This window comes from Lathamus discolor, chromosome 1 (genome assembly GCF_037157495.1).
Source record: "Lathamus discolor isolate bLatDis1 chromosome 1, bLatDis1.hap1, whole genome shotgun sequence".
Classification (NCBI taxonomy): domain Eukaryota; kingdom Metazoa; phylum Chordata; class Aves; order Psittaciformes; family Psittacidae; genus Lathamus; species Lathamus discolor.
The window spans coordinates 106,887,217-106,914,698 of record NC_088884.1 but is presented as its reverse complement, the minus strand read 5'-3'; the positions used below and the strand labels follow the sequence as shown (position 1 = coordinate 106,914,698).

At 40.0% G+C, this 27,482-nt stretch overlaps 1 protein-coding gene across 9 annotated transcripts in view; it reads right to left on the bottom strand.

The window, feature by feature from the left end:
• The window catches only part of ADGRL3 (adhesion G protein-coupled receptor L3), a 518,947-nt gene that overhangs the window by 261,233 nt on the left and 230,232 nt on the right, over positions 1-27,482 (bottom strand). For all 9 annotated transcript variants that reach the window (XM_065689629.1, XM_065689683.1, XM_065689621.1 and 6 more), the window contains one exon: positions 20,233-20,446. In XM_065689629.1, coding sequence (XP_065545701.1) covers positions 20,233-20,446 — 214 coding nt within the window. The remainder of the gene's footprint in view (positions 1-20,232; positions 20,447-27,482) is intronic.

Here is a 27,482-nt window from a genome sequence, read left to right as displayed (position 1 = left end):
AAACATCATCAAGCAAGTCTGTCTTCCAGACAATTCTTGAACATACACTTAAATTATATGTGCGTCCACTCCACAGCTAACTGCATCCTTACTTACTCTTGTGTTCTCCTATGTCTGCTTTTCCTAATGCCGGGTCTACATAAAAAAAGGACCACTACTGGTTGTATTAAGCAGTAGCAAAGATTTAGAATTAATCTTATAAGCATGAACAAAATATAGTCCCTACTATATTTTATATAGTTCCTACTAATGTTGAGAGCAGCCTGCCCACACAGAGCCAGCCAACTCAGGCCATAAAATCCACCTGAAATTCTGCCATCAGTAAAGCAGGAGGTTATTTGAACTCATCATCTGACCAATTTTAATTGCCTTTATTCTTTCCTCTATCTACTCCCTTGATATTCTTTATTCTTTTAAATCCACACACAATCTTTCTACAGCTTCGAAGTCAGGCATTTTAAAGCCTCCTCCCCAAGTTTAGTGTGTGCCAGAGCTGACCCTGTGCATTTTAGCGTTGAACACTGATGCAATGAGAAAGGTTTTTTATCCACACCTCGAGCATGTGAGGGAGCTTTCTTTTACTGGGAATGGTCTGTTGTCACCTTGGCTGCAAACCTCCATTAACCTGACTTGGGAGATGGTGCTAAGCTGCAGCCCCCGCTTCTTAAGCTTTTCTTCAAGAACTGGGAGCTCTGCATCTTGATAAAATGACACAATACCTTCCTCAAGAATGAAAGTGATTTTCTAGCCTTTGATTGCCAAAAGCATACTTGATAAATTGAACGGGAAGGCTTGGAAAAAAAAAAAAAAAAAAAAAAAGGAAGGGTGGTGACTGAGAATAAGAGATGTTAACAATGAAGCTCTTATGTGAGGAGGATTCAGGTCATCAATTTTCCTTCACTGTGAATCAAATACTGTTAACAACATGGAAGCAGCCCCACGATAAGACACACAGACACGCTTGAGAAATTTAATGCTTTGCCCCTCACTGCAGAATTTACAGCATTTAATCAACCAAATGGAAAGGCAGAGGCTCTTATCAACTGGAAAGCGGGAGGCATGACAGGAGAGCGGCTGGGATAACGAATGCGCAGTGAAGTCATAGGGATGCTTGTGAAGCCACTCCAGTATCCAGGAGACGCTGAGGTTCTCTGAGATAATTAAATTACAACTCCCCCATGGGCACAATCTAATTTGGAATGTGATGGAAGTAAGGGACTGCCTCCATTTTCTTACATGCCCCAGAGGACACTATCAGTGAGCCGGATGCCTGATGATCCGCACCAAGGTTTGCAATGGTATCTGTGATCTGTCTTCACCCAAAAGATGCCTCCCTCTTCTTCCTCAGGTCCTCTCTCCAATTTCCTTTCCGAAATACTTCCTAGAAATTCTCTCTTGACCATCACACAGACTTCCATCCCTGCTATCACCCCATTTTATACTGACCAAATTTGTCCGCTTCCAGGTTGTGCCTGCTGCATGCCTTGTGCTCTCATCTTTCTCTACATTCAGTTTGTTAGTACACAGCACACAGCAGGTAATACCAGGAACAACCTCCCGAAAGACCCACAAAACACCCCATGCCAACTAAACTGAACCATCCAGCATTGTAAAAGATTTCACCAGGATTTCATGCACATCTATTCTCCCTCAAAGGTGCTTACAGCATCTTAGAAGCATTTTTCAGTCAAAATTTCTCTAAGAGACAAAAGTTCTTGTCAAGCAACAGAGCTATCTGATACAGAAGCAAACCTTTATGCACAGAGACATCTTCATTAAACAACATAAAGTACTTAATTAAAATTTAGACTTTCCTAATACAGACGCTGACATTCTTCCCTGTTACCCTTTTAATGGTGGTGGAAAGGATTCCAAGTGAGCATTACAGATTACCCAATATATTTTTTTTGTCATTTATTGAAGTAACCATGTATTTTAATACACAAGAATGTCACAAACATAGAGTTTTCTAATATTTCTCAGAAACAGGCTTTTACTTACTGTTCACAAGCAACCTGCCCTATACGAATTAATGCTAAAATTAATATATGACACCCATTTCCACATCAAGTAAACTGTAAGCAGAAAACTGAACAGAAATGAAAGGCTATTGGCAGTAATAGTTGCAAATGGCTATACAGGGGACTTCTCCCTGCTCACAACACTCCTCTAAACATTGATTCAGCACACAAAAGCATTCTTCAGTAACCTGAATGGGACCTGCTAGTACATATTTTTATTAAGTTAGTTGAATCACACCATCTTTTGGCATCTGGAGAGCCAGATTCCTCTAGAATCTACAGTGTCAGTCTCCCCAACACATTCTTTCCAGAATTTGTGTTGACAAGCATTTCATTATTTCTGTTGATCCAAAGCACACATAAAAATGGCTTGCTGAGGAGGAAATTGTCTATCCTTACTTTATGCAATAGTTGCCATTCTGTAAGATCAAAAACCTGGTGCCTTTAAACTACAGAGGTAAGGGACAAATTACAACTTCTCATGAAACCTAGCAGAATCCTGTCACACCCAGCTTTCCTGTCCAGCTTAGTCTTAGTAACTCTCCTTGAAGATGCCAAGCTCTGCTGCTACCTTGATACAGTCAGGGGGCGCAGCCAAGGATCTGGGAGAGGTTCCCTTCCCACTGTGCCACATGTTAGCAGCTGCTGTCAGTGCCATCAATGTCCCACCTTGTGATCACCTAGTACAAAGTCATCATCTCTAGCATAGGAAGGATCCATGCTTTTCCCACAAATACATGCATTAACTTGTGAAGAAAGGGCAATGGTGGACAAAAGCTCAGCCAACATTCTCTGTATTCCATGACTAGAAACACAGTCCTCCATTGAGCCTGGTGGGAATTGCCCACAGGGCTATGATCTTACGGTGTCATTTCTCTCTTGACAAACTGAAAGAACCGTTTTTATCAAGGAATAACATAAGCAGGCAAACAAAGATTAAAAATAATTCTTATGTTGCATTCACATGTCAATCAATCTACTGTATCTAGATACAGATCTAGACACACTAACAGGCAATCAACTTTCCCATCACAGGAAAGACTTTTAAGAGCATTACTTCTTGTTTCAGAAAACAGAATTGGCTGCACACCTCAATTGAGAGAAAGTCTGTTTTCTTCAGGTTGCTTCTGAGAAAGCATAAAAGTAACAAAATTGTAGGAACATGAGAAATGCCAGAGGCATATACCATACAACTCAGCTCCCACTGCCCTGCTGAAATTCTTATTTGTCTGTCACCAATACAAGCAACAGGGGTACACAACAATGAAATACAATTATTACAACTTAGTTCTTGACACAGATATATGCTTTCCATTTTAGGACAACAGAGAATAAGAATTTTCCCAACAATCCACTCATTGCATGTTTCTGGATGGAATCAGGATGAGGAGTGGAGGGTGTGAGAAGCTGTGTCCTTTTCCTCTCTCTTGAATTTGACAGCGGTGTGTCTGCACTGGAGAATGGATCAGAGCTTTCAACCATGCCATTGTCCATCAGCATTTCTGCCTGTGTGCCTACCAAACCACTCAATTTTACCATGTAAGAGCAACTTGAGAGACAGCTTTGGGACTATATACAAAAGAACGGGAAAGAAAGTCTCAGGTTTGACTTGCTCATAAGTATCACAAAATACTTGAGAGCAAACCACACATTTTACAATTTTCAGAACCAAAGAGACAAAATCTTTACTGTATTATTATTAGTAATCTGCAAGTGTCAAAGGTAATTAAGCAATCACCCAGAGACATAGACTATCAGACAATCCTGCTGTCAGCAGCAAAGACATCAAATACTTCTGCCACAAAAAGGATCAGCAGAAACAGAAGGATCAGTAACACCAATTCATTCCAAACAACTTTCAGGAAAGTAAATGCCATGGACAGGCAGAAAACGAGAGATCTCTCTACATCGAACCAATATATAAACCTTAAAACAGCCAGAAGGTGTTCACACTGAGAAAAGCAAAAGCATAGCACTGACAAAGCAGCTGGTTAGGAGAACAAAAACCTCTGCTACTTGCTCCAAGAGTGCCTAAGACCTCTCATTGCGTTACACAATATGAGGATGCAAATAAAAAATATAAAAAATAAAGAAAAAAAGTGAGAGAATGGAGAACAACATGCGTAATACTATATCTGATGAAGCCTACTAAGTCAGTGACAGCAAGGATCAGAGAGGAGAGAAGGCAAGAATTTGCCCTGAAGGCAAATTTTACCACAACTGCCCGGTTCAGGACTACTTGTGTCCTAAGCACTACTCTAGTTTAATCTCCATATAATCAATACGGACTGCTGAATACTCCAGATTTTGAAAAGAAATTATTTATAAAGATGAAAATATATAGTGATAGCATGTATTTGCACACAGCGTAAGTGAAAAAGTCACAAGCAAATAGTAGAGATGACTTTGGATGTGAGTCAGTCTAACAAATACAGAAGAAACCATTCCTCCCCTCACGGTATAAATCCTTAGTCCTCAGTGCTGCTGAGGGCACATTAACAGAGCACTATACAATCATAACCAGAGGATCAATTCTATCCCTGCCAACCATCTGAAGGCTTCTTTTGGAAACAGCTCTGTTTCCCCCCACTTACTTAATGTAACTTAAGTACTCCTTTGTAGATGTTTTGACTTGATAGCAACTTAGAGTAGAAAGCCTTCCCACACCTACAGCTTTGGCCTCCTTAAAGGTACGAGCAATAAAATACAGTTTGAGATACAGCCATTCAGGATAAATTCTCTTTTGGAAGAGATAAAAAGTTCATTCTCTTCCCAGAGCCAAGCTGGAGCAGCCAGGAGTATTCACATCTTTCTGCTATTAAGTCAATTAAGCAGGCAGTAAGGATTGCTGGGTAAAACACAGCAGTAAGGATTGCTGGCTAAAATGCAGCATGTATTTGTGTGCATGTAAAATGCAGACTCAACGAGTCTTAAAATGTCCTTATAAATACAGCAAAAATAGACCAATAAAGTATTTTGTAACGACTATTTATGTGTGTACAGCAACTCATTATTTCAATTCTACGCATCAGGGATTTCTTGTTTCTTTCCTCTACCCCTTAAATAAATCTAAATAAATCATACATTTTAAAAAAGTTCATGCATCTATAACAACAGAAACAAACTCCATTTAACATCCAGCTGTCAAAGCCAGCCCTTCTGTCACTCTTTATTCAAGTCTGTTTTACATAATTCATGTCATCTTAATTATTTCCTTCTCTTTCTGGGTAGGATAGCACTTAAGGATGAGCCACTTGCAGCACAGTCATTTCCTTTGGAGATGATACGACTGCATGACATGAACACTCACAAAAAATACACTGATGTTTTAAGGTCTCCAGGTGGGGAATTATGTATATGCAGAACCTATCATGACGGGACATCACTTGATCAACATAGTACAGCAATAAAAATAGCAGTATATATGCATAATACTGTGGTTTATGTAGACATACTGTGCTATTAATACCCTCTCTTTTTGCTCCTTTAACTCCTTTACAAACAGATGCTGTTAGACTTTATAGGAAGCAGAAGAACAGAGCATTAGCCATACAGACATATTTTTTTCTTTCTCCAAAGTTCTCCAAATAAAAATTCTTAAGCCTCAGCCAAGGTCCTTCTAATCCTCCACCATTCCATGCCATTAGTCAGTTAGAAGGAATTACAAACAGAGCTTTAATCACATGTATACCAAAATATGTCTAAAGCAATACAAGCTTCACTCTAGAAATATCCTATCCTATTTGCACAGTATAAATAATTTAATCGTTTTAAGCGGTCTAATCTATTAATGCCTGGAGAGGCTTTAATTTGGCCACTAAATTTCAAGAAGTTATGTTTGTCAATTCAATATAGTTAACAGCCATAAATCAACTTCCGCGCTCTACATGACTGATGAATTTAATACGATGAAAAAAGCCAATTCCTCGAATTAAGGTATTACTCTAAAATATCCCTCATTCTCTCTATCACCCAGCATGTTTCTCTTCCTTTGTTATCTTCTCTGTGGCCTCCTGAAATCCACAGCAAGGGACCTTCAAAAGTGATAGGCTGGATACGGCAAACATTTACTCACAAGGATGACCACTGTGACTCAAGAAATGTTCTTGGTTGAACTGAGCCACTAGTGAGCAACAGTGCTTTGAATTACCCCAGAATCAAGCTCTTGATGATTCAAAGAACCATTAGAACATCACTGACCACAACCAATGCTTTCTAGGCTATGCATTTATCTGGTTTTGTGCCCTGTGCATACAGTCCTGTACTTTCCACCCTGTTCTGCTGTTCAGATTACTTTGCACACCACCTCAAGATAATCAGAGCCTTAGCAAAGCATGCCCGCTCACTTAAAGCTGAGCAGAAATGGCAGGAAATCCTCCATGCTCAGGGTTTTTGCCCTCTCAGAGAGAAGACAAGGCCAGGAATATGAACATGGATTTACCTGCTAACGCTGGCAGAGCCACACGCACAGCCCAGCAAAAATCAGGGACTCCACCTCATAAGGAGCTAGGAAGACCAGAGGGATTTTTAAGACAGCCACAGAACAAAAGCCTTGTAAAAATATTAACCTAATTTTGTGCTGGCTGACTGTGCAACCTGCATAAAATTCTTCTCCATTTATGTGGCATACACCACTGAGATACGGATTCCCTATTCGGTGCGAAGCCTGAATGTGAAGGATAGCCTATCCATCCACTTCCCATTCAGGTAGTAGGAAGTCAGTGAAAATAGAAATTGCCCTTCCTGGTGGTGATACCCCCTCAGAAGGCATTTGCTAGTGTAGCCACACAAAGACTGTATTGAACACAGCAAATCCTCAGCACTTGAAAAATCAGGGTGATCCAACTGCAGTCATCAAAGTGCAGCTCACCTAGAAAAGTTCAGGACCTAGACTTCCATATAGTCTAATAAAAGTCCCTGCAGCCACATAAAAAAAGATACAAGGATTACTTAGAAATAACCAACAACAGCATAGGTTTCACAATTACAGAGAAAACACAGTGATTATCTAGGAGCAAAAGGTAACTGAGAAGCTCCTATGAAGAAAGAAAAAAATCTAGCAGATGTAAAGTCAGGAGAAAATAGAAGTTATTAAAGCAAGAGTTACAGCTTTCTCCATTGCCTAAAAATGAGAGGATAATACGATGATAATAAAGCTAAAACCTTGGATAAGGAAAAAAATAAGCAGTTTGAAGTCAGAGGCTAAATTCTTTGTCATATCATGGAACAACCTCCCTTGGACCCCATTTGCCTACCACAGCCTTACACACCATGGGAAGAAGTGGGATATATGGTCACAGCACAAGTTCACTGATTAGGAATCATAGAAGTTTCTGAAAGGCACACCTGTGTAGCATATTAAGACAGCAGTTTTTCAGCATTATGCATGGTGGAGCAGCACAGACTTAACAGACATCTGAGGTAGTGCAAGATTCTTGTTTGTTTTGCAGTTTCAAAAAGAAACAAATGACCAACAAATATATATATATATATATATATACACACACATATATACCCTATTAACAACCTGGATTTGCTAGGATACTGGAACACCTTTGGGGGCTTCTGGATGTTGATACTGGGTTTAATTATCTGAAGCAATTATTAGTTACTTCTACTTTCTTGATTTTAGATCAGTTCTACTCTGTACATGGAAGGCAAGAATTGTGATGCTTTCTTTTTATAAAAGGCTGTCCTCTGCTACATTTCTGTGGACATGTTGCTGTACTTTCTTATATGCACATCCTTCTCTACATATATGCAAACCTATATGCATATATGAACATGCCAAATATCATGCATTAAAGAAATGTATGTATTTAAAACATCCTATTGTATACTGTCTGTTTTGGCAATAGCCATCTGGAAGAAGAAAAAAAAAGTATAGAAGAAATGCTTAATGTAACCAAACTAGATTTTGTACACTTTTGTCAACCTACAGAAAGAAAATTTACCTGCTACTTTTTGTTCTGTAAGCAAATTAACCGTTACTGCACTAGCTTTATCCAGAGACACCCAGGCTACAACATATAGGAATGTAGCAAGACCATCTTGCTTTTCAGTATATTTTTAACTGCCGTAGAAGACAGGACAGGTACACTTTTATCACTGTTACAATGACATACCCCTGCAAATCTCAGTCTCTCAAAATCTTTTATTTTCCAATGTAGTCAAAACATTTTTGTACCGTTTTGTTCTAGTTAAGCCCTCCCCTGGACAAGGTCTGGGCAACCAACGGCTGACGGTGGCTCCTGTTGCAGCACAGGGATATCAAAATTACCCAGCGTTTACCTCAGGACCTCATATTCACAAATAAGTACTCCAGCCATGCCTGCTGCCAATGCTAAACACATTTTAAATTAGCACCACAGCCACTGTGGCTTTCTTTCTTTTCTAGATGAGCAACACTGCACTGGGACCAAAGCCTTATCTGTCCTATAGATATCTTCCTTTCCATAACACGCTTAATAAAATTTGAGATAGTAAAAAAGAGATGAGCTCTTGATTTCACATTCCTCTTTCACAGCTGTCTTATTCCTGCTGAAACAGTAGAATGAAATTATGCATGGAAACACTTCTGAGAATTCTCTTCTTCATGGAAGAAGAAAAAATGCCCGACATACTCAGAATTCAAATCAGAACCAGAAGGGCCTTGATTCCATATACATGTTATCAGCATGGTACACATTTGAAAATCGCGTAGCACATGCCAAACTTGAGGTTGTTCTCCTGGGAAGAAAAGGATTAAGATGTAACCTTGGGTCATAAGAGGTTACACAATCAGGATTTCCCATAGCAACACTGAGGAAATTAAATTAATGGTGAAGATGATCAGCTGATGAAACACAAGGAAACCCTGGAAGAAACTAACATGATTAAAAAACCTGAATTAATTCTTTTATGCAGAGCCTCAAAACACAGATTTGGCAGGTATACTCCTCAAACTCATTAATTCATTTTAGTGGCCATGCTTTTCCTAGTGAATTATTCTTCACAATTCAAGCAGACATGTAAGAAAGTGCCCAGTTCTAACATATTTTAATACGCATTCTACAGTCTCAAAAATGAAAGTTTTTGAACTATGTATTCATTTCCATGTGTGCGCATCTGTGTACATTTCCAAAGATGACAGCTGAAAAAGGGAATATTTGTTTAATCTCTTAATTATGTTTGGGTTTTTTTTACCCCTTGGTGCATTAATTTGACAGCTAAATGTTTCTGCTCTCACTGACGGGTGACACAACAGAGCCTATACGAGTCCCAGTTTTTGGCACCACCTCACTCCTACTTTATGCTTGAGGCTACTTCTCTTCTGACTGATTCTTAATTTGAATAAGCTTTCACTGAAGACTGTATCAGAATGGCAGCAAGTTAATCTTATTAAACCACACAAGTTTAAAAAAATCAGAGCTTGATGTCAGGCAGGCTGTTTTCAAATTGGTATACTTAAGATCCAAATTAGATCATGAGCAAAACATTAAAAGGCACTAGAGCCACTTAAGAGTGAACTTGCATTTTCAAAAGCAATTTCTGGACATTGGGAACCCAGGACGTATGCCAGTTCAGTGGGAGTAAGGCTCCTGGCTGCAGTGAGTGCTTTCCAGTGTTTTAAATGCTCAAAATGTAAGCTACAGAGAAAGGCTGTAAAGACATAAGCATTTACCTCACCTATTGTCAATACTAGCACAAATACACAGGCCCTACTGAAGGATACTTTAGTTTCAGGAGGTTTCCACTCCCACCCAAAGTCTCCTGGCAAAAAAAAAAACACCTTTGGGAGAAGCTGTGTCAACACTCACTGAATCTGCAAGCTGATGCAATGAGGTGCCTTTTAAGCGCTATAAAAGAAAATTTCCATCCTCTTCCTCTCCTTTCACTCTATAAAGAGTACTTTTGGTTTTTAAATAATTGACAAATGTTTACAACTTCAGTTTCACTTTAGCCACCTCTTGGCATAGAAGACTGAAGTCATTAGATATGGGGGAAGGGATGCAATTCACCCTTTGCTTGTCAATCCACTCACATGAACAGTTTGCGGCAAAGTAGGTAGCTGCTTAGCTGTCCTTAGGCCCCCTTGACTTCCAGCAGCTTAGTGAGATGACCCACCAGGCACTTTTGCCATCTGGATGCCATCCAGGCCATAAAAACAAAGTTTGTGGACATTTACTGGAACGCTTGTTCCTGTGTTGGCTTCAGACAGCCCCTGTCACACGCAGGGTGTTACACAAGCAACAAAGTGTTTCATGGATTGCAGCCCAACACCACAGACATTAGCTGCATTGTTTAGTGCCTGGCTTTAACTCTTTACATCGAGCTACAAGTGCAACTACTCAACCAAAATTGATTTTCCAGAGCTCAGTCTAATCCACTGCATTGAAGGTGACCTATGTTCTTTGTGTGTATGTATAGTTAAGGGGGTTGGTTTGGGTTTTTTAAGGTATCTTGGTTATGATATGCCTGTGGTCAGCTGCCAACAACTTTGCCAGTTATTCAAAAGGTGCCAAGGATCACTTCTGACACTTGCAGATTTTAGAAAGATCCTAAAAATTCTCCCCTGCTCCCCCAAATATCAACAGTGGATATTACTCATCTGCCTTTGTACATGCAATTCTCCATTACCCAGGGGAAAATAACTCACAATACCAACTTGAGCACACTTTCAGTCCACCAACATGCCTGAGGATGGTGAGTGATTCAGATCCAGACACCTGCAACAAGCACTGTGTTTTCTGCAGAACTAACCTTGCTCTCTCCAACCTGATGGTTGCTTTTATATTTTACTCCACATATTTGCTAGTATGTCAAGGACATCAAGGACCAAACTTTACTTTCTGTCAGTGCTAGCTGGGCACTGCTGTAATCATTTAAGTGGAACAATCTGTTCCAAGTGACCAAGAGAACCAATAATTTATCAGGAACAGAATAGGCATTTTGGGGAAGGACATAATTATATTTGTGTGGTTTGTAATACTCTTGAGTCAAATAGGGACATTTCACATAATTCAAAGACACTTGGGGAAGGGAAGAGAGAAAGCAGGCTTCCCAAAGCAGAAATAGCCTCAAACTCTCAAATTTATCACAGACATTTTTTCTCCCTCCTCTTTCGATTTTACTTAAAATAAAAAAAAACCTTCAGCAATTGAGTAGGCTTCCCAAAAGGGGATGGAGGGGGGAGGGGGTGGAGAGAACAGCAAATAATAAGATAACATCTTACCTTGATACAGGTAGATGATGCAGCCTGAAACAGAACGCTGTACTGTTCATCTTGTCTCAAACATGACAATGCCAAATTAAAGGGTATTCAGAGAAAACTAACAAAAAACCTTCAAATACTTTTAGCAAGAACCCAAGACAACCCCTATAAGAAGAAATATTTGAAAGATCATAACTTCCTCCCCTGAAGAACAGATACGTTAGAAACAATATGACAAACGTGTACAAGCTAATGAACAGAAATGGAAAAAAAAAAGTAGCTTGGGTGCCTCTGTTCACACAGTTTGAGGAGGGATGGCAGTGAAACTAAAACCTGACGAAAAGAAATTGTTTTTTACATGATACTCTATTATCCTACTGGACTTAAGAGCTCCTAAAAGTCATCATGATCAGGGACTTGATGAGATTCAGAAAGGATTTGGCCATTTATATATATAAAAATATCCAGCAATTGCAATTAATGCTAACAAAGACAATCTAGAACTTGGGCATTGGAGTGAAAGCCCATCTATATAAGGAATCAGGATGAAAAAAAGTATGGGGTAGCAGAGATGCCACATCTTGCCCTGAGGCAGGCAGGATAGGGGACAGGGACAGACCAGTGACTACATGGGTAAACTCTACTTCCATTCCAGCATCTTTTCTTCTGGACAACTCCAAATCCTCCCTTCTTCCCTTGTATTAGTTTTATGGTTTTCTACGGTTCTCTTGCCCATAACTCCATCTCCCATTCCTCACTGTGTCTCTGCAATAAAGGTTTTCCTTCTTTGTCACAAGTCCTACTCTGGGTAACAGCATGTAATATACTGCCTACTAGGAACTGAGTGCTAAGGCCATAATTCAGTCTGGAGGTTGTACTACTGCCTGTAAACTACTCACTGTCTCCCAGTTTACGATGTCAGCAGGACTCCACCTGAATTAAGGCTTCTACTGTAAATAACTGACACCAATGTATTATCTTATACATAATGCATAGAAGATGGCTCCAATAATAAATTCCATATCCTGCCTTTCCTTTCCATTACAGTTGCGGCCCGCCATCTTTTATGCGTTCTGCTTACTGATACATAAAATCCTTCTCCTGAATCACAATGGCAGTAAAACCTTTCCTTGGGTCACTGCTTCTGATAAAAGCTATTCATTCCCTCTTTTCCCCAAGGAGATTGAAATAAACTTCAGCTCATCCCACTAACAAAGCTCGCACTTAAATTTAAGGACCATGTTGATGATCCAGGAACGTTGCATGCATCAGTCCATATTTTTGACACTGGCAAATGAATGATTTGTGCCTAATGCCCATTTTTTGCCTGTTTGCAAGTTCACATCAGCAGGGTCATTACGCAAAACTGTACTGTGGATGCCAAACTGCAAGCATACAAAGATAAGTGACGCCTACAGACAACACTTCCAGCCCCAAAGAGGAGTACAGAAAATCCAGGCATACACAGAGTGAGTGTGGTATAAGCCAGCAGTAGGTTTACACATCTTGGAACTGAATATGGAGTTCAAGCTCCAAAGATTCCACAAATGATGTAGTCAAAACTGCTGAATGAAAGCTTTGAAATATCCCAGAGAACAGACAATCCCCTGTGTACAAACCCAATTTTGACCTCAGGCACAGTCTAACTGAGCTCTTTTGTACATGAAGAAAAAAAAAAAAGCAAAAGAAACTGATATAGATGCACTACTTCAAAGTCATCTTACCTCACAGTGCTTTAGCCATTATTTCTAGCAGGAAGACTAAATGGAGAAGGAGCATGCATGTATCTTATTACTCAAACCAAATTATTCCTTTGTTATCTTAAGATAGTATAGATCCATTTAACCTGAATAAACCTTATACACCATCTTGCAATTCTCTAAATCACTTTAAGCCTTGTGACAAAAAGACTGTCTGAAGACCAAGCCCTGTGATGTCCTTATAAGGCTGTTATTTTCAGGCAGACTGAAAATGTAGTGAGACTGAGCAAAAGAATCTTCTATGTTCATCGCTTCAGCAACTTACGCATTGAACAGGAGTTGCCATAGGCAGAATGCAGATGCCTGGATTTAAACTTTGCTCTTTGGGCAACTCAGATAATGGTTTTCATGGTACAAACCCATGTTTCAGCAAAAACAGAGAGCAGTACCCAAGGAGCTAGAGCTGCATCTTCTCTGATCGCTTTCCTTGCAGTTACAGGAAAGCTTGATATGTGCTTGCACCCACCTCCTGCAACACGGTAATAAATGCAGTATTAATGCCTATGCTTCACATAGGTCTTCTTTCACTGGCAAAAGCAAACAATGCAGCAGGTTGTCAAGGGCTGGCCAGTCCCTTCTCTCTGACTGGCTGGAGCCAGCCACTTTCACACTAGTAAAGTAATAGATGGAGTAATAAACCTGAATTTTCCCTGCATGGTTTTCAGCACATCATGTGTTCAGCACTTCTGAGGCCACTTCAAGACATGATTTATCCAAGAGATTATCCCATGTCTTCTCTTTGTCAGTTAAGGCCAGTGAGGGGGAAAAAATGAAGCTGTCTTAGAGTACAGTAATGATTAATACCTCCAGGTTCCTCCAGCCTGCGCATTACCGGAAGTCCTTTCCCTTTGGCCGTGAAGGCCACCGGTTGCCCATTGCTTTCTCAGCTTAAGCCTGGATTTTCTCAAATGACAGCACATTGAGTTTGCGTGCTAAAAGGAACCAAAAACCAGCAGCCACAGCACAACACAACTATCCATTTATTTATTTACTTTAAGTGTGGTGCTTTATAGCCAACCACAGCTGCTAATTGGTACCCGGAGAAGCCTAAAGCATTATTTTTGGTCTGCAGAGCCTTCCATAGTTTGGAACCTAATTACCTTCAGAAACTACTGTCTCCCCTTCATCTGTTACCATGGTATCTGCAATCAGCTGAGATGCTTGGGCTGACAAGCCCTGATTTACTAGGGTACCAGGGCAATTCCAGGGGGCTGTCACTCTTAGAATTTACTCCTCTGCTTGGGTCTGGAGCATTTTCAGGAAAGGAAGAGGTAGGATAAATTAAGACTGTACAGGCTGGGAAATAGCAGCCTTTTTTAGAGTGACTCAAAAGCTCAGTGCACATTGCTCCACTAGCACTTACTGGTGGTTTTGGTTTTGTTTGTTACTAATGGTATATGTGCCCTTGTCGCAGGTCCAAGGTGCAGATGAGATTAGTAGACTTTGTTTAATTTTAAAATATCTTTCTGCATCGTGAGAAAAGAGACTGTTTAACCAGGTGATGAGACTTGTTTTCTAGCCTCTAAAATCGGAATTCAGGGAACGTGAGCTACAGTATTCCCTGTTTATTTCTACTGCTTACACATCAGTATTTTTCCTTATTGATGTTTTGCACATGGAGATCTCAAAAGCGCCAGACTTACACTTCCCAGAAAGAGAAAATCCTAGCTTCCCATTGCAACATCTCAGTCCTTCAGAAATGCATTTCCCATGCCATCTGTGTGATAACATATTTAGAAAAATTAGTACTATCTTGGCACTCTTCACAAAATGTACTTGGGATGTAAGGGAAGGTGGAGCAGTCCTTATCAAATGGGGCATTCAGTACCCAAGTCAGAGGTGATAGCAACGTATAAGCAGAGGGCTGTTTCCTAAGAAATATGCCATTAATTTTGCAGACACAATTGTGCTGCAATTGAGCTGAAGCCTGCTCATCCAGTCCTACTGACAGCCTTGTTATTACAGAGCTTCCGGGTCTGCAGCTCTCCTTGTCCTGTGCAGCCTCCCACATGCATCAGGACAAGCTACTTAATATAAAAAACACTATGAGAACAACCCAAAATTGGTATGATCAAAACCAGTGGCCACTTAAAAATGGTTAACGTGAATTACGCTGTCTCTAAAATACAGATAACCCTGCCTCTCCATTTCCCAGTGCAAGAGCAGATCACTGGCATTTGAAAAGTGCCTTGAAAATCACAGGTGCTGATAAGCATCAATAACAGCACACCATGAGTTGCAATATTATTACAATAATAATGGCACTCGTTTTGCAGTCCTGCATTTTTCAGGTTATCATCCGAAAACACTGATGAAACACAGCCCTTCAGGAGATGAAAAAAATCTTTGCAGTGTAATGCAAGCTGGTTCATAGGATCTCTATATTTTAACCAGCACTGTGCAAAGTGCCTGTTGCTGTCCTTCTCACTGCCAGGACAGTTGTGACTGCTCCTCCTCACATGAAAGGATCAGGCCCTCTGAATCATGCAACTAAATGGAAAGCAGCTGACAACAGTCTTACACTCTTAACTACACTTTTTTTTTTAACTCTAGGCTTCATCAATGATGTCAATACTGAAACCACAGGGACAAACCACACAGATTATACTCAAACCTAAAGGAAACTAGCTCAGCTAAGCAACTGCAGTCCAACATGATGGCATCTAGTAACTCCCAGCTGTGCCTCCCACAGAGCTACTAGAAATTCTGTATCTGCTCAGTCAGCAGAGCAGACTAGCAGAGCTGCAGCATCCACCTGCCAGGTCCTGAGCTGCGCCACACAAGGGTGCTTTGTGTAGGGCAGACAGAACCATAACCAGCTGCAGCAGAGCAGAGGGTGCAAGTCGCGATGCACTGTGCAGGCTACACATTCTCCTCTGGAGGAGCCACAGCTTCTCTGTCCTGGGAGCAGCAGGAAGCTCTGGGCAAGAGGTGTCTTTCCTGTGGCACACAAAACAGCTCCAGTGCTTTCTTGAGAGAAAAAGAGAGCTGAGCAGTTTTCAGCCCTCATCCCCAGGCCAGAAGTGGCAACGACAGCACACGAGCTATGCAACACTCTACTGTGGCAAGAGGCAAAATCTGCCCCCTTTGCAAATTGAGCTGAGTTGCTGAGATAATGAGTTCCCAAGCAAGAACTTTCTGTATTTTCTAACTTCCAAATTTTGAAAAGGCAGAAGGAATTTTGCTTGGATTTTAGAAATAGCTTCTGAGACCTGTGAACACTTCCCCCCTTGCTCCCCTGTTACACCTGCTGGTTTCATCTTACTATTCCATCCCTCCTTTCCTTCCTCCAGCTTAAGAGTAGCAGGCAATGGCTGGGGTAGATGACAATACCTTTACTGCTGACATTGGGAAAGCAAAAGGAAAACCTCGATCTCGCATTTAAGGCAAAAAAATGGGCATGATCTGTGTAGGTGTACCTATATGCCAGCCATTCTACTCTGACTCTCCCCCCCCCCCCCCCCCCTCATTTTAACATTCAAGGTTAAAGCCTACAGGAAAGGATAAGGAGCTCAGTAAAACAGGCTGTTGCAAATTACAAAGTTAAGCACAAAGGCGGGTACTGACAGCAGACAGATGTGTGAACAAACATGTAAAACCTGATCTACCCATCTTCTTCATTCCATTGGCTTCATTCAACACAGGAAAGCTCTGTCTTTGTTCCACAAAATGCTGAAGCATGAGCTTCAAAAAGCAGCACGTGCTGGCATGTTTGTTTGAATCAAGGAGGAAGCAACTAAATGTTTAATTCCCTCGCTCACACTGCAACCTTAAATTTGGGTGGCAGTTTTATGAGGCAACTAGCTCCACCAAATTGTAGTGAAAACACCAGCACACAAAATGATTTACATGGATTTTGTCTTCCTGAGCTGGGCATCTTCTTGGTAGAAAGCATCAACAAGAAATTCAAGAGAGCACACTGAAAGCTATTTTTTGTTCAGGGTGATTCTTAATAGACTAAACGGCAGTGTTAACATTATAAAAACAAAGGCAACTCTTATGGGAATAAGGAGGCTGTTCTTCCTTATTGCTCACCAAGAACCCTGGCTGTTTGAATGGATGATATGTTAATTTTGTGGCACAGTTTCTCAGGGGAGGACATAGTGAAGTCTTCCATGGTACAGTGCACACAGATTACAACGGGCATGGTTAGAATTGTTTGTTAAGGCCCTCAAAAAGACACTTCTCCAAAGCAAACATGCTATGAAATACATATTTCTCTAACCATATCAGAAAAAATTCAGGCCATAAAGCATTCTGAGTTTTTAATCGGCAGCTGCTGCTCAAATACTTGAAGGAAGAAATAGCAAATAAGAAACAAAACAGGCCGCAGCAATATAATTTCCTATAAAATAGCTCTCTACAAGTTGTTTAAATGTTTTTTTTACTTCAAGCAATACTCTCACGATTTGAGAGATTCTTCAGGGCAACATTTGCATTAAGACCTCTCCTTTTGTCCCCCTTTGCTCAGGAGGCTCCACAAACACACCACCAGATTTATGCCTTTCCCCTTCAAAATAACCCCACATATTCATCCACAAAATGAATTTAAACAAACATACAGAAGAAAGAAACACACCAACTCACCTGTTCAATTTCCTTTTTTATTTTGGGGTGGGGAGGTTTGTGTGTGTGCACTGAGGGAGTAACTGCTAATAGCTACCGTAAATGCGCTCATTCGCAGCCTCAGCTCACGTGCTAACAACATCTCTGTCTTACACACACTTTTCTTCCCATTTTTCCCTCTCTCCCTCCCTACAGCCATGCCAAAGTGTGTCTAAGTCAGCTGTACAGCGCAGCTGATTAAAAAATGCCAACAGTTAGACAACCTACTCTAAAATCTACAAGGCAACTGTGTATCTACGAATGTAATGATTAATCAATGTATAATAAGAATTTACTGCACATATTGTTTTTCTTTGCATATGCAGACAGCTGCAATTGCCATGCAGGTTACACTGTCATGAGAATCTTTAGCTCCAAGTAGCTGCTTTCCCACCCTGCAGCATTAGCAAAGACAGGCTCATTGTATTAAAGCTTTAATTCATCTGCAAAACCACCCAAATACTGCTGAATTTATTAATTTCACAGGTAGAGGCTTTTAGAAGAAAAAATGCCACAGTTAGTGCCACAATTACTAGGCTGTCACAATTCTCCTTTTAAAGTACTTTTTTCTGAGGCTCAGCTATAAGGCATACTTCGAGCTGTGAGCTGGCAGACTGGTTTGCATCTGAAGAACATATTTCATTTTAATGGTTTTATTTTTAAATTGTTTCAACTCTTTGAATTAATGGAGATTAAAAAAAGAGATGAGACTGACATAAAATGCAAAATAGAGTATTTTTCTTCTTTTAACCTGCCTTTTAACTAGAATCAGGTTATATTTATTTTCAAGAAACTCAATAGTACCCAATTAATAACACAACTGCACTCTTGGTGAAAACTGATAATCAAATGGCTTAAATGGAAAGAGCCACCACCCTTTCTTGAGCCTGGCTACCAATAAACAGCAACAGGCAAGGACTCACAGATATTAATATTCAGTCAGTAGGGATTTGCTTTTCCCTTGCAAGAAATTTCTCCTTCAATGGGCATCCTCTACAGCACCATTTCTGCCCAAATGGGAAAACAGAGATGCTTTAACCCACAGATGCACTTTCCTGCTAACTCTCTGCTAAGCCATTTGAATCTGCAGTGATGGTATCTGGAGCTGAGCAATCAAATTGAGTTTTCATCCTAGCACCATGGGCACACACACGAGTATGTGCCCTCCCTGACAAAAGGACTAATGTTTGTTGCAGACTTGCTACATGTGGGGACTGATCAGAAGATTGCAGAGCTCTGCATTTGGCTTGGAAGAGAGTGCCTGGAGGACGCTACTGCATACATATAAAAATATTAATACTTTGTTCTCTATAATGGCCCACAAAGGGGATGACATAGTTTTATTCTGCCAATATGCAGAGGATTAAGGGTTTCTGCTTGAAGCCACTAACAACCTGAACAGAAGAATTACAGTAATTCCACTAAAACCATGCCAAATCCAAGGGACTGGCTGATGGCATGTTCATTTGTCTTGAAAAATGCAACCAGTACAATCCTACAAACAGGACTTCAACCAGATAGGCAAGGAGGTTCAACATAAATAATGGGCTTATAGGAACCATTTTTTTCACAATACCTCTCAGCATTTTGAGATCTAAATCCTTGACATAGAGCAGTTCTAAAGGGAGCTCAAAGAATAGCTGTTAGCATGTCAAATATAGATGAAACTCATGCTTTCTTTTGTGTTGCTTACAGAACTCCATTTTTAGTGCAAAATGTCTCACAGCAAACAATAGCAAGATACTCCACTGAAACCTTGCACTGCTTCAGCCATTAGGTCACTATGCAAACACTGTTGTCATGACTTCAATTAGCAACAGTTTGCCTATGTCAGTACCATTATTAATACCCTGAAATACTCATTTTGATTACTATTTAATTAAAAGCCAAATGTACTGAATAATTATTCATGTGTAGTTATTAGGAGTAATGCACTGAATGCAATTACATGTCAAGTACTTGACTTGTTCTTCCCACAACACCTCTTGTGCCAGAAAATACCCTGAAAAATTCAGCAACAGTTAAAGGCTTTCCATAACCAGGATACCTCTAGGTTGGAATAAATTCATCTGTCTACATGGTGTGTATCTTCTTTACCATTTCCAGAGGCAGTAGTCACAGTTAGTAGTAATGGTCATTATAGAGAAATTCAGCAAGTCTTCTGCAAAACCAGTGTGAATGCAAATTCTTGACTGGGAATTCAGATCCTCTCTAAAAGTTTTTTTTTGTTGTTTTGTTTTGGGTTTTTTTTGTATTTTGATAAATGTAAATTATTCTGAACAAATTATTAATTGTTTAAAGCCGATTACTGGCCATCTGTTTGAATACAGCACAGAAAAGAGTGAATGTGTATTTGAGAAAGACTCCACTTAAAAGTTCACTAAGAGTTTTGACATTTAGGTATTTCAGAGGTAAAATTGGGATGCAGTGAGTATCAAGATAACTGATTGGTAGTACTTACAGCAGTTATTATTTATATTGCATGATGCTAACCTAACTCTTTTAAACCCACAGTCAAGCAACGACAGCTTTAATTCCGTGCACATACACAGGGACTAAGTACCTGCATTTTCTCATGCACACACACAAATTGGTGTGTACATACCAGATTAAAAAACAACAGTCAGCAAACAAAGAATATTAAATACTATACCTTTGAGTCATAATCTTATAGGCATCTGGCAGATAACAGCGGATATTCTCCATCTGAGCAGGATCAGAGTCACAGATTTTATCATCAGTCCTCCCATAGTTGGCACTTTCGATCATGATAACATCTGTTCCCGGGCAGCGAAGCTCTATGGGGTAACTCTCACAGGACAGCTCCCTTCGGACCACAGCCATGGGGACCGGAGCACGGCTGAAAGCTGCAAGGATTAACACAGAAAGACAGCAAACATTTACTTTCCACACTGAAGCAAGAATTAAAAGCACAATGACATTTAGCAGCAGGTTTTATCCATATGCTGTACTGAGACAGTTTTGGTATCTTTGAGATATGGTCTGCAGAAATGAGGTCCTGGCTTGCTGGCAGCCCAGAGAAATCACTTCTCCACACAGCAACTTGATTTTTTTCATCTCAAAAATAAGCTAATGATCCCTTTTAAACAGGGCTTTAGAAATCAGCAGCAACTATGGCATTGTTATTACTTCTACTTACCAGGTGAAAAAGCTAGTTGGCTTTGATAATATAAAATTACAGTTCTGTGTTGTACCCAATCCACTGGGGGAAATTTTCTGACAACAAGCAATCCAAGCACCAGGATCCCACCTGCTCAGCAAGACTGCATCTGCCCTACTACAGATGTAATAACATCTGCATTGCTCCTGCTCCTTTTTCTTGATCCTTAGAAAACATGAGACTAATGGCTTTTGCTGTAGCCTGCAGCATGCCAGCAAATGGCCTGCAGGTTCTGGCAACTATCCCGAAGTTTGGGCCCTGCAGTGATACTTTCTATGGAAAGGCCAATATATAGGACACTGAGTGATTAAAGTTCAGTCTCAGCTTTGTGTCGGATCTGCCTGGATGTTCAATAGTGGCACACACTCGTAAAGTTAATTTAAAGAGCTCTCAGAAATCTTACCTGTTTTAAAAGAAATCCAGGCTACAGTTTGCAAAAGAAAAAAGAAACACACTTTGAGAAACCTTGAAAACAAAGCCCTGAAATATTAGTGAATAAACTCATCATATGACAAAATGCAATAATATTTCCGATCTTTACAGCCTCTTTGATCTAAAGGTCTTCAACAGCTTGAAAAACTTGAATGTATTAATCCCCCAAATATCCATATGAAGTATAGATTGTCTTGTCATCTCAACCACAGAAGATCTCACAGGAAATACATGGTGAACCTGGGCACCAAATACTTTGATTCACCAGCCAAGCATATCAGCCACGAGCCGAAACAATAGCCAACCCTTTTCCTTTCCTTATTCCACAAGAATGAAAAATCACCCACACCAAAAATGTTTCCAGCTGTAGGGGCAATGTGCCCTTTCGGCTCCATTTTGTACTCCTTCCAACCATAAAACTAAACATATAAACTAAGCCTGTATCCATCTGATGGTCACAGAGCAGTCAGGGAAGGTTTAACCCTGTAACAGATCAAGGGCCCATCTGACACAAAGCATCTTTTAAGAACTCACTACCTCCCAGCCCCACTGTAAAACCACCAAAGTACGCTCCCCAAAACCAAAAATCCCTTCCATTCTGCTTTTGTTCTGTCACATAAAACTTCCCCATGACATATGCACACTGAGTTTGCTTATGGAAATAAAAGCATACAGATGTTTCTCAGTATACCCCTTAACTGTATCAATGCCACTCTGTCTGCCTAGCAGACAGCAATCCAACATCTACTCAAACTTCCATGAAGCCTTCTATTATTGTCAGTTGTCTCATTTAGATATGTATTATTGAAAGATAAACACTCTCATTTTTGTAAATTTGCAGGGATTACTCTAATATCAATCAGATCCTTGCCAATGTGCCAGAGTTCTGGACTAATCACCAAACCCCTGAGACAGATATGCAATTATTCTTGAATAACAGCTTCTAAAATTACATAGCTTTAGGGTTTGGATCATATAAGATGTCCTCCTTCCTCAAGATCAGAGAAACAGCTTTGCCCCGAGCTCATATTGCACCATACATTTGTGTAATGCAGTAAATTATTACTGTGCCCACATTCTCCTGTTACAGAAGGCAGGAAGCCAGGATGACAAGTGCAAATCTCTGAAATGCAATACCTCATTCTTACCCTTGGTTTAACGTCACTAATAATGGCAAGGTGAGTGAAGGAAGGAGGAAGCAAAGTTACAAACAATAGCTGATCGAAGTGAAGCTCATCAGAAAGGCAGTCAGTAGGCCCAGCAAATTTAGCCTCCCCTACAAACGCTATCAAGAGGTTTTAAGTCTGTTTAAAGGGGTCTGTCCACAGCAGCCCCTGCTCTGCAAAACAATAGACTCTACAGCAATGGGGGGTATTTTACATTTGCCTGCATTACCTTTAGCATTCACAAGCCCAGTTAGGAGCTGAACTCTAAAAGGTAATTTCAAGAGAAACAAAGTTTGTCCAAAATGAACACTGAAGTCAAAGCAAAGGATCTGATTCTACTCTCAGTCATCTGAAATAAGATTCACACTCTGATGCAATTACTTTGAATTTACTGAAATGTGATTGGAACCCAAGCTTCTAAAATTTCTTCAATATGTAGGCATGCATAAATTAGTAACACATTTTTCAGAAGTATTTAGAGTTGAAAAATACAACCATAAACAAACATCTGATGCCAGGCTGTTGATTTGGAAAAGAGCTTTGGTGAGCTCTCTTTTTGAGCCTCTACTGTACTAAACCTGAGCAGACTGGTGACACAGGAGGCAGAAGGTTTCTAGCAGCTTTTGGCACAAAACTGATGCCAAGTGCCCTTCCTCCTCCTGCTATACGCATAGATGACTTTTATTTACTGCCAAGAAAATGGCAAAATGAGGTTTACAGTCAATACTAGCTGTTTGGGGTTATTGTTTGGACCAGTCCTTGGACAATTTGGATACTTTTCTCTAAAAGGCTAATGTAGACTACAGAAATGGCAAAGACAATTGCTAACACTATTTTACTTTTTACTATACAAACCAAAACTTAAGCCTCTGACTCACATGCTTCAGAAAATATATTTCTTATGTTAATTCCTATACATTTTTGCAGTAACTTCTATATTTTCAAAGAAAGCAGACATTAAATGTGGTGGTTAAGGAAAACCTCACTTAAAATCATAGAAACTAACTTTCTGAGAATTGACTCGTACCACCTATTTAATCATATTTATCAAAAGCAATCCTGTACATAGGCAGCTAATCTTAGCTCTTGGGTTTTGTTGGAAATAAGACTTTAGGAACTCCTACCAGCAATATGATTTTATTAAAATAGAAGTTTATCTGAGGGCAAAGATAGCAGCCTAATCTCACAGTAGTTCTGTCAACAATGATGATGCGGTACTTCAGGCTTCTGGTGGAGGATTTCACAGTTAATACGAAAAACCAAAGGTTTAGTAAAAGCTGTTATATGTTTCTTAACCAGGTGATACATTTCTTGCATCTTGTGCAGCTCTTACTGTACATAAGACCTTATGCACTGATTTATTAAAATTGCATGAATGTCAGCCTCCAGTACTCCCCAGGAAAAAAACAAACCCAAACCAAATACTCCTCCCCAAAAATAACAGCTCATATACTGCTTCTCATTAAAGAATCTCTGAACAGATGCAAATATTTCCAGATGTGGCTTTACTGGAATTCACCTTTTAGTTTCTCACATAATCACTCAGTTGTTTGCCATCAGAAGGACAGCTTTCTCTTACATACCCTTACTATGGTATAGAATAACAGAATAGTTAGGGTTGGAAAGGACCTTAAGATCATGTAGTTCCAACCCCTCTACCATGTGGAGGGACGCCTCACTCTAGACCATGTAGCCCAAGGCTCTGTCCAGCCTGGCCTTGAACACTGCCAGGGATGAAGCATTCACAACTTCCTTGGGCAGCCTGTTCCAGTGCCTCACCACCCTCAAAGTAAAGAACTTCTTCCTTATATCTAACCTGAACATCCCCTGTTTAAGTTTGAAGTTGTTACCCCTTGTCCTATCACTACAGTCCCTGAATCATGTATCATGGAGTCAACATTTATTTGCTGGTTATATGGCATAAAAGAAATGTGGCACCCTGGACAAACTGTAGGAATAGTTGAATACTGTAATACAGTATGACACAAGAAAGTAATGGTGTGCTTTCCATTCTGCCATCCTTGACCAATTCAATTGCTCTGCATGGCTTTTTTCTACCCATATCTGCAGTAAATATTCTGAAGGGAGATTAGAGGTTGAATCTTTATCTCCTTGTAAGCACATTTCTTGACATTGCATCACTATATGATAATCTTACTTGAACATTTTTACCACTTTTTCCTGTGAAGAGCAAAGATTCGTTTGCCTTTTGTTATGAAATAATATACAAAGCCCATCCATGAAATACACAGCACAATTCTATTAATTCATTAATACACTTCTCTCTCCTTTGAGCAGCTCCCTATCTTTGCAGCTTTTTGCTGAACTCCTTATTTAATCTCCTAAATAAGTGACCTAATTGTTGGCTTGAAGTCAAGAGGAGCTGACGGCTGCTCACTACTTTGTAAAACAGGTGTCTTTTTCCAGGATCCTATGTGCAGACAGACATCTAAATGCATATGGCAGAACTTAAAAGATTTTGAAAAGCGTTCTTTTAACATTTAAATGTGTGCCAATTTGAATTTTCTAAGTGCAGCCATTTGGTAGAAAATCTTCCTCCTGAGCTTTTGGAGGGCAAAGTGTGAGCAGAGGGTGAAACAGCAACAGATAATGACAGTATTTTATCTGGGTGATTTAGAACTTCTTTGTCTCTGCTAATTTCAGGAGCTGGAAAATTAAGTAAGTCATCAAAATCTTGTGCTTTTTCTCCCCCTCCCTTTTGACCTCAGAACATAATTGCCTCTTGTCATGCCTGCAGGGCATGAGCTTGTAGTTATCACTGTGTGCTTAATCAAATGCTGAAATAGCCTTCAAATTATGTGTCTTCTTGGCTGCTAGACACTTGTTGAGCATTGTTACATTTAGAGGCATGATGGTAGTAGATGTACTTTTAAAAGAAAAGTGCGGGATGATGCTTTTAATTAGGTTTTATATGCAATTTACCCGGAAAAAATCATGTTTTGGCTCAGAATTTTCAGGGTGAAATTTCAGTGCATGTTTTAAGGTGGTGAAACAAAAGCTGGAAATAGATAATTATTTTCACAAGCTCTGCACATGATTTGGTCTGCCCAGCTAAATATGTGATTTACTGTTCTCAAAGACAAGTACAATATGCTGGGGGAAGAGGTTTGCTACTAGTTTGGAGGAATGCTTCTGTGTTTGTAATTTTGCAGCACTTAATATTCCCACAGTTCACCTTGACTCTGTGGGGAAAAATAAATAACAGAAAGTAATAATAAAAAAATCCCTTCCCTTATGCTAAAGCTTGCTCAGATATGAGTACAAGCTGAAATCTATTTCAGGTGTTGAATCAATAGGCCTTATATGATTCTGTCACTCCCTGAAAAGAAGTACAGGCTTAAGTACTTTTCTAAATCAGGGCTCTACTTTTCCCTATTAAGATACAAAGTCTCATTAGTGCATTAATTTACAGTGTGCAAACACTGCTCAGTGCTTCTTTTCTGTCTCCTTTTTCCTTAATCCAAATTATACCTGGTCTCTGATCTCAACAACAACATCAGTAACAAACAAAACTCAGGTTAAAGATAGCGACAACAAACATTTCTCCAATGTACCATATTCCCATTCAGCAGTATTTTCACTGCTAACAAATATCAATCTTGTTCTGACAAGCTTAAAAAATATCCTGGTTGGTTCAAAGTTCTCTGAAAAACTGTAATTAGTATACAAATATGGAAATACTATTCTCTCTCCCACTTTCTCTACATATGCTGACAACAAATTAAATAGCAAAGAACTCTGTGTCTTTTCTAGGGTGATAACGTGGAAAAGCATTTCTTCTGCTCTAAGCCTTCAGAGAAACTAAAGATGCATTGTATAGACAACAGCTAGTGCCAGGACATTGCAGCAAATGCTTCCAACATCCATATCCAGCTCCCCTAGGGCAGAAATGAAGAGTGAAGCAGACTGTGGCCAAACGGCTGGAATCATCAGCAGGGCAAGGATGGAGCCGGACAATGCTGGTCTCCACTACCAGCTTTCCCCTCTGTGCCTCAGTTGATTACTGTCTCATCTATAAAAATGGGAAGATTATCTCATCTCCTCCATTAAGCACTCCAAAATCTGCTAGGGAAAGCAAAACAACTAGGTAAATTCCTCCAAAAGTGAAGAATTAGGCTTCAGAATGGGTTTCCCCGTGTGAATCACCCACATTTCCCCAGCCTATCTTGGCCTAATTTTATAGAAGTTATGAAAAAAGAGATAGTAATTGCAACCTTCCTTTGGGCACCTTCACCAGAAGCAGTGATCCTCCTTACTTGGCAAACAGCCACCCATGGACAGACTTCACAAATGGCAAGCGTATGCCCTTACCGGATGGGATGAAATACACAAAAAAGAAGACAGAAAAGAGACACTTCACTGTGCAACACCCCAGTCATGGCAATCAAATTAAAGCTAAAACACCCTTTATGCCCTTCCCTGTATATTTTATGTAGAGATTGAGGTCAATTACCTTATGGTTCCCTAAATTGCTTTATCTACCCCCATTATAACACTGAAGTGACACTTGCTAAGGATCTGCTCCCAGGTTATGTGAGTGAAAATACAATAGAATAATAGAATTCAGAATAACAGAAAATACAATTCTGAATAAATTCAGCAGCGTGTTTATATTGGACACCTTCGCCCATGATGAAGAGGATACACAAGAGAAGGGTGTAGCAAACAGAGTGGGTTTGTCTATATGGACTCCCAAACCCCACACACAGACATGCCCATTTTCCAAGGTGACATAGCCAAAGATGCAAACAGGACCATAACAAAAAGCCTAGCCAAGTCCAAATGGCACATCTCTGAAGCAAGCCTTTGCCCTCAAGCACCAGCCTCGCAGAAAATATATTTTCTTTCCATGCAGATCTCCTTCTTCCACATTTCTAGATACTCTAGAGGTCAGTTCTAAAAAGGGCAATGCAGAAACAACTGGCTTTTCCCACCGCCCATTGGCAGCCCAGAAAGCCAGACGATTAAGCACCAGACAGCTACATACTGGGACACTTCTGCTGCTCTCACTCACTGATATTCCTCAGTTTTGTGCCATACTAGGCTGGTAAATACCCTTCTTCTCTCCCCTCACTTTCCCAAACCTTAACTCAAAGTATGGAG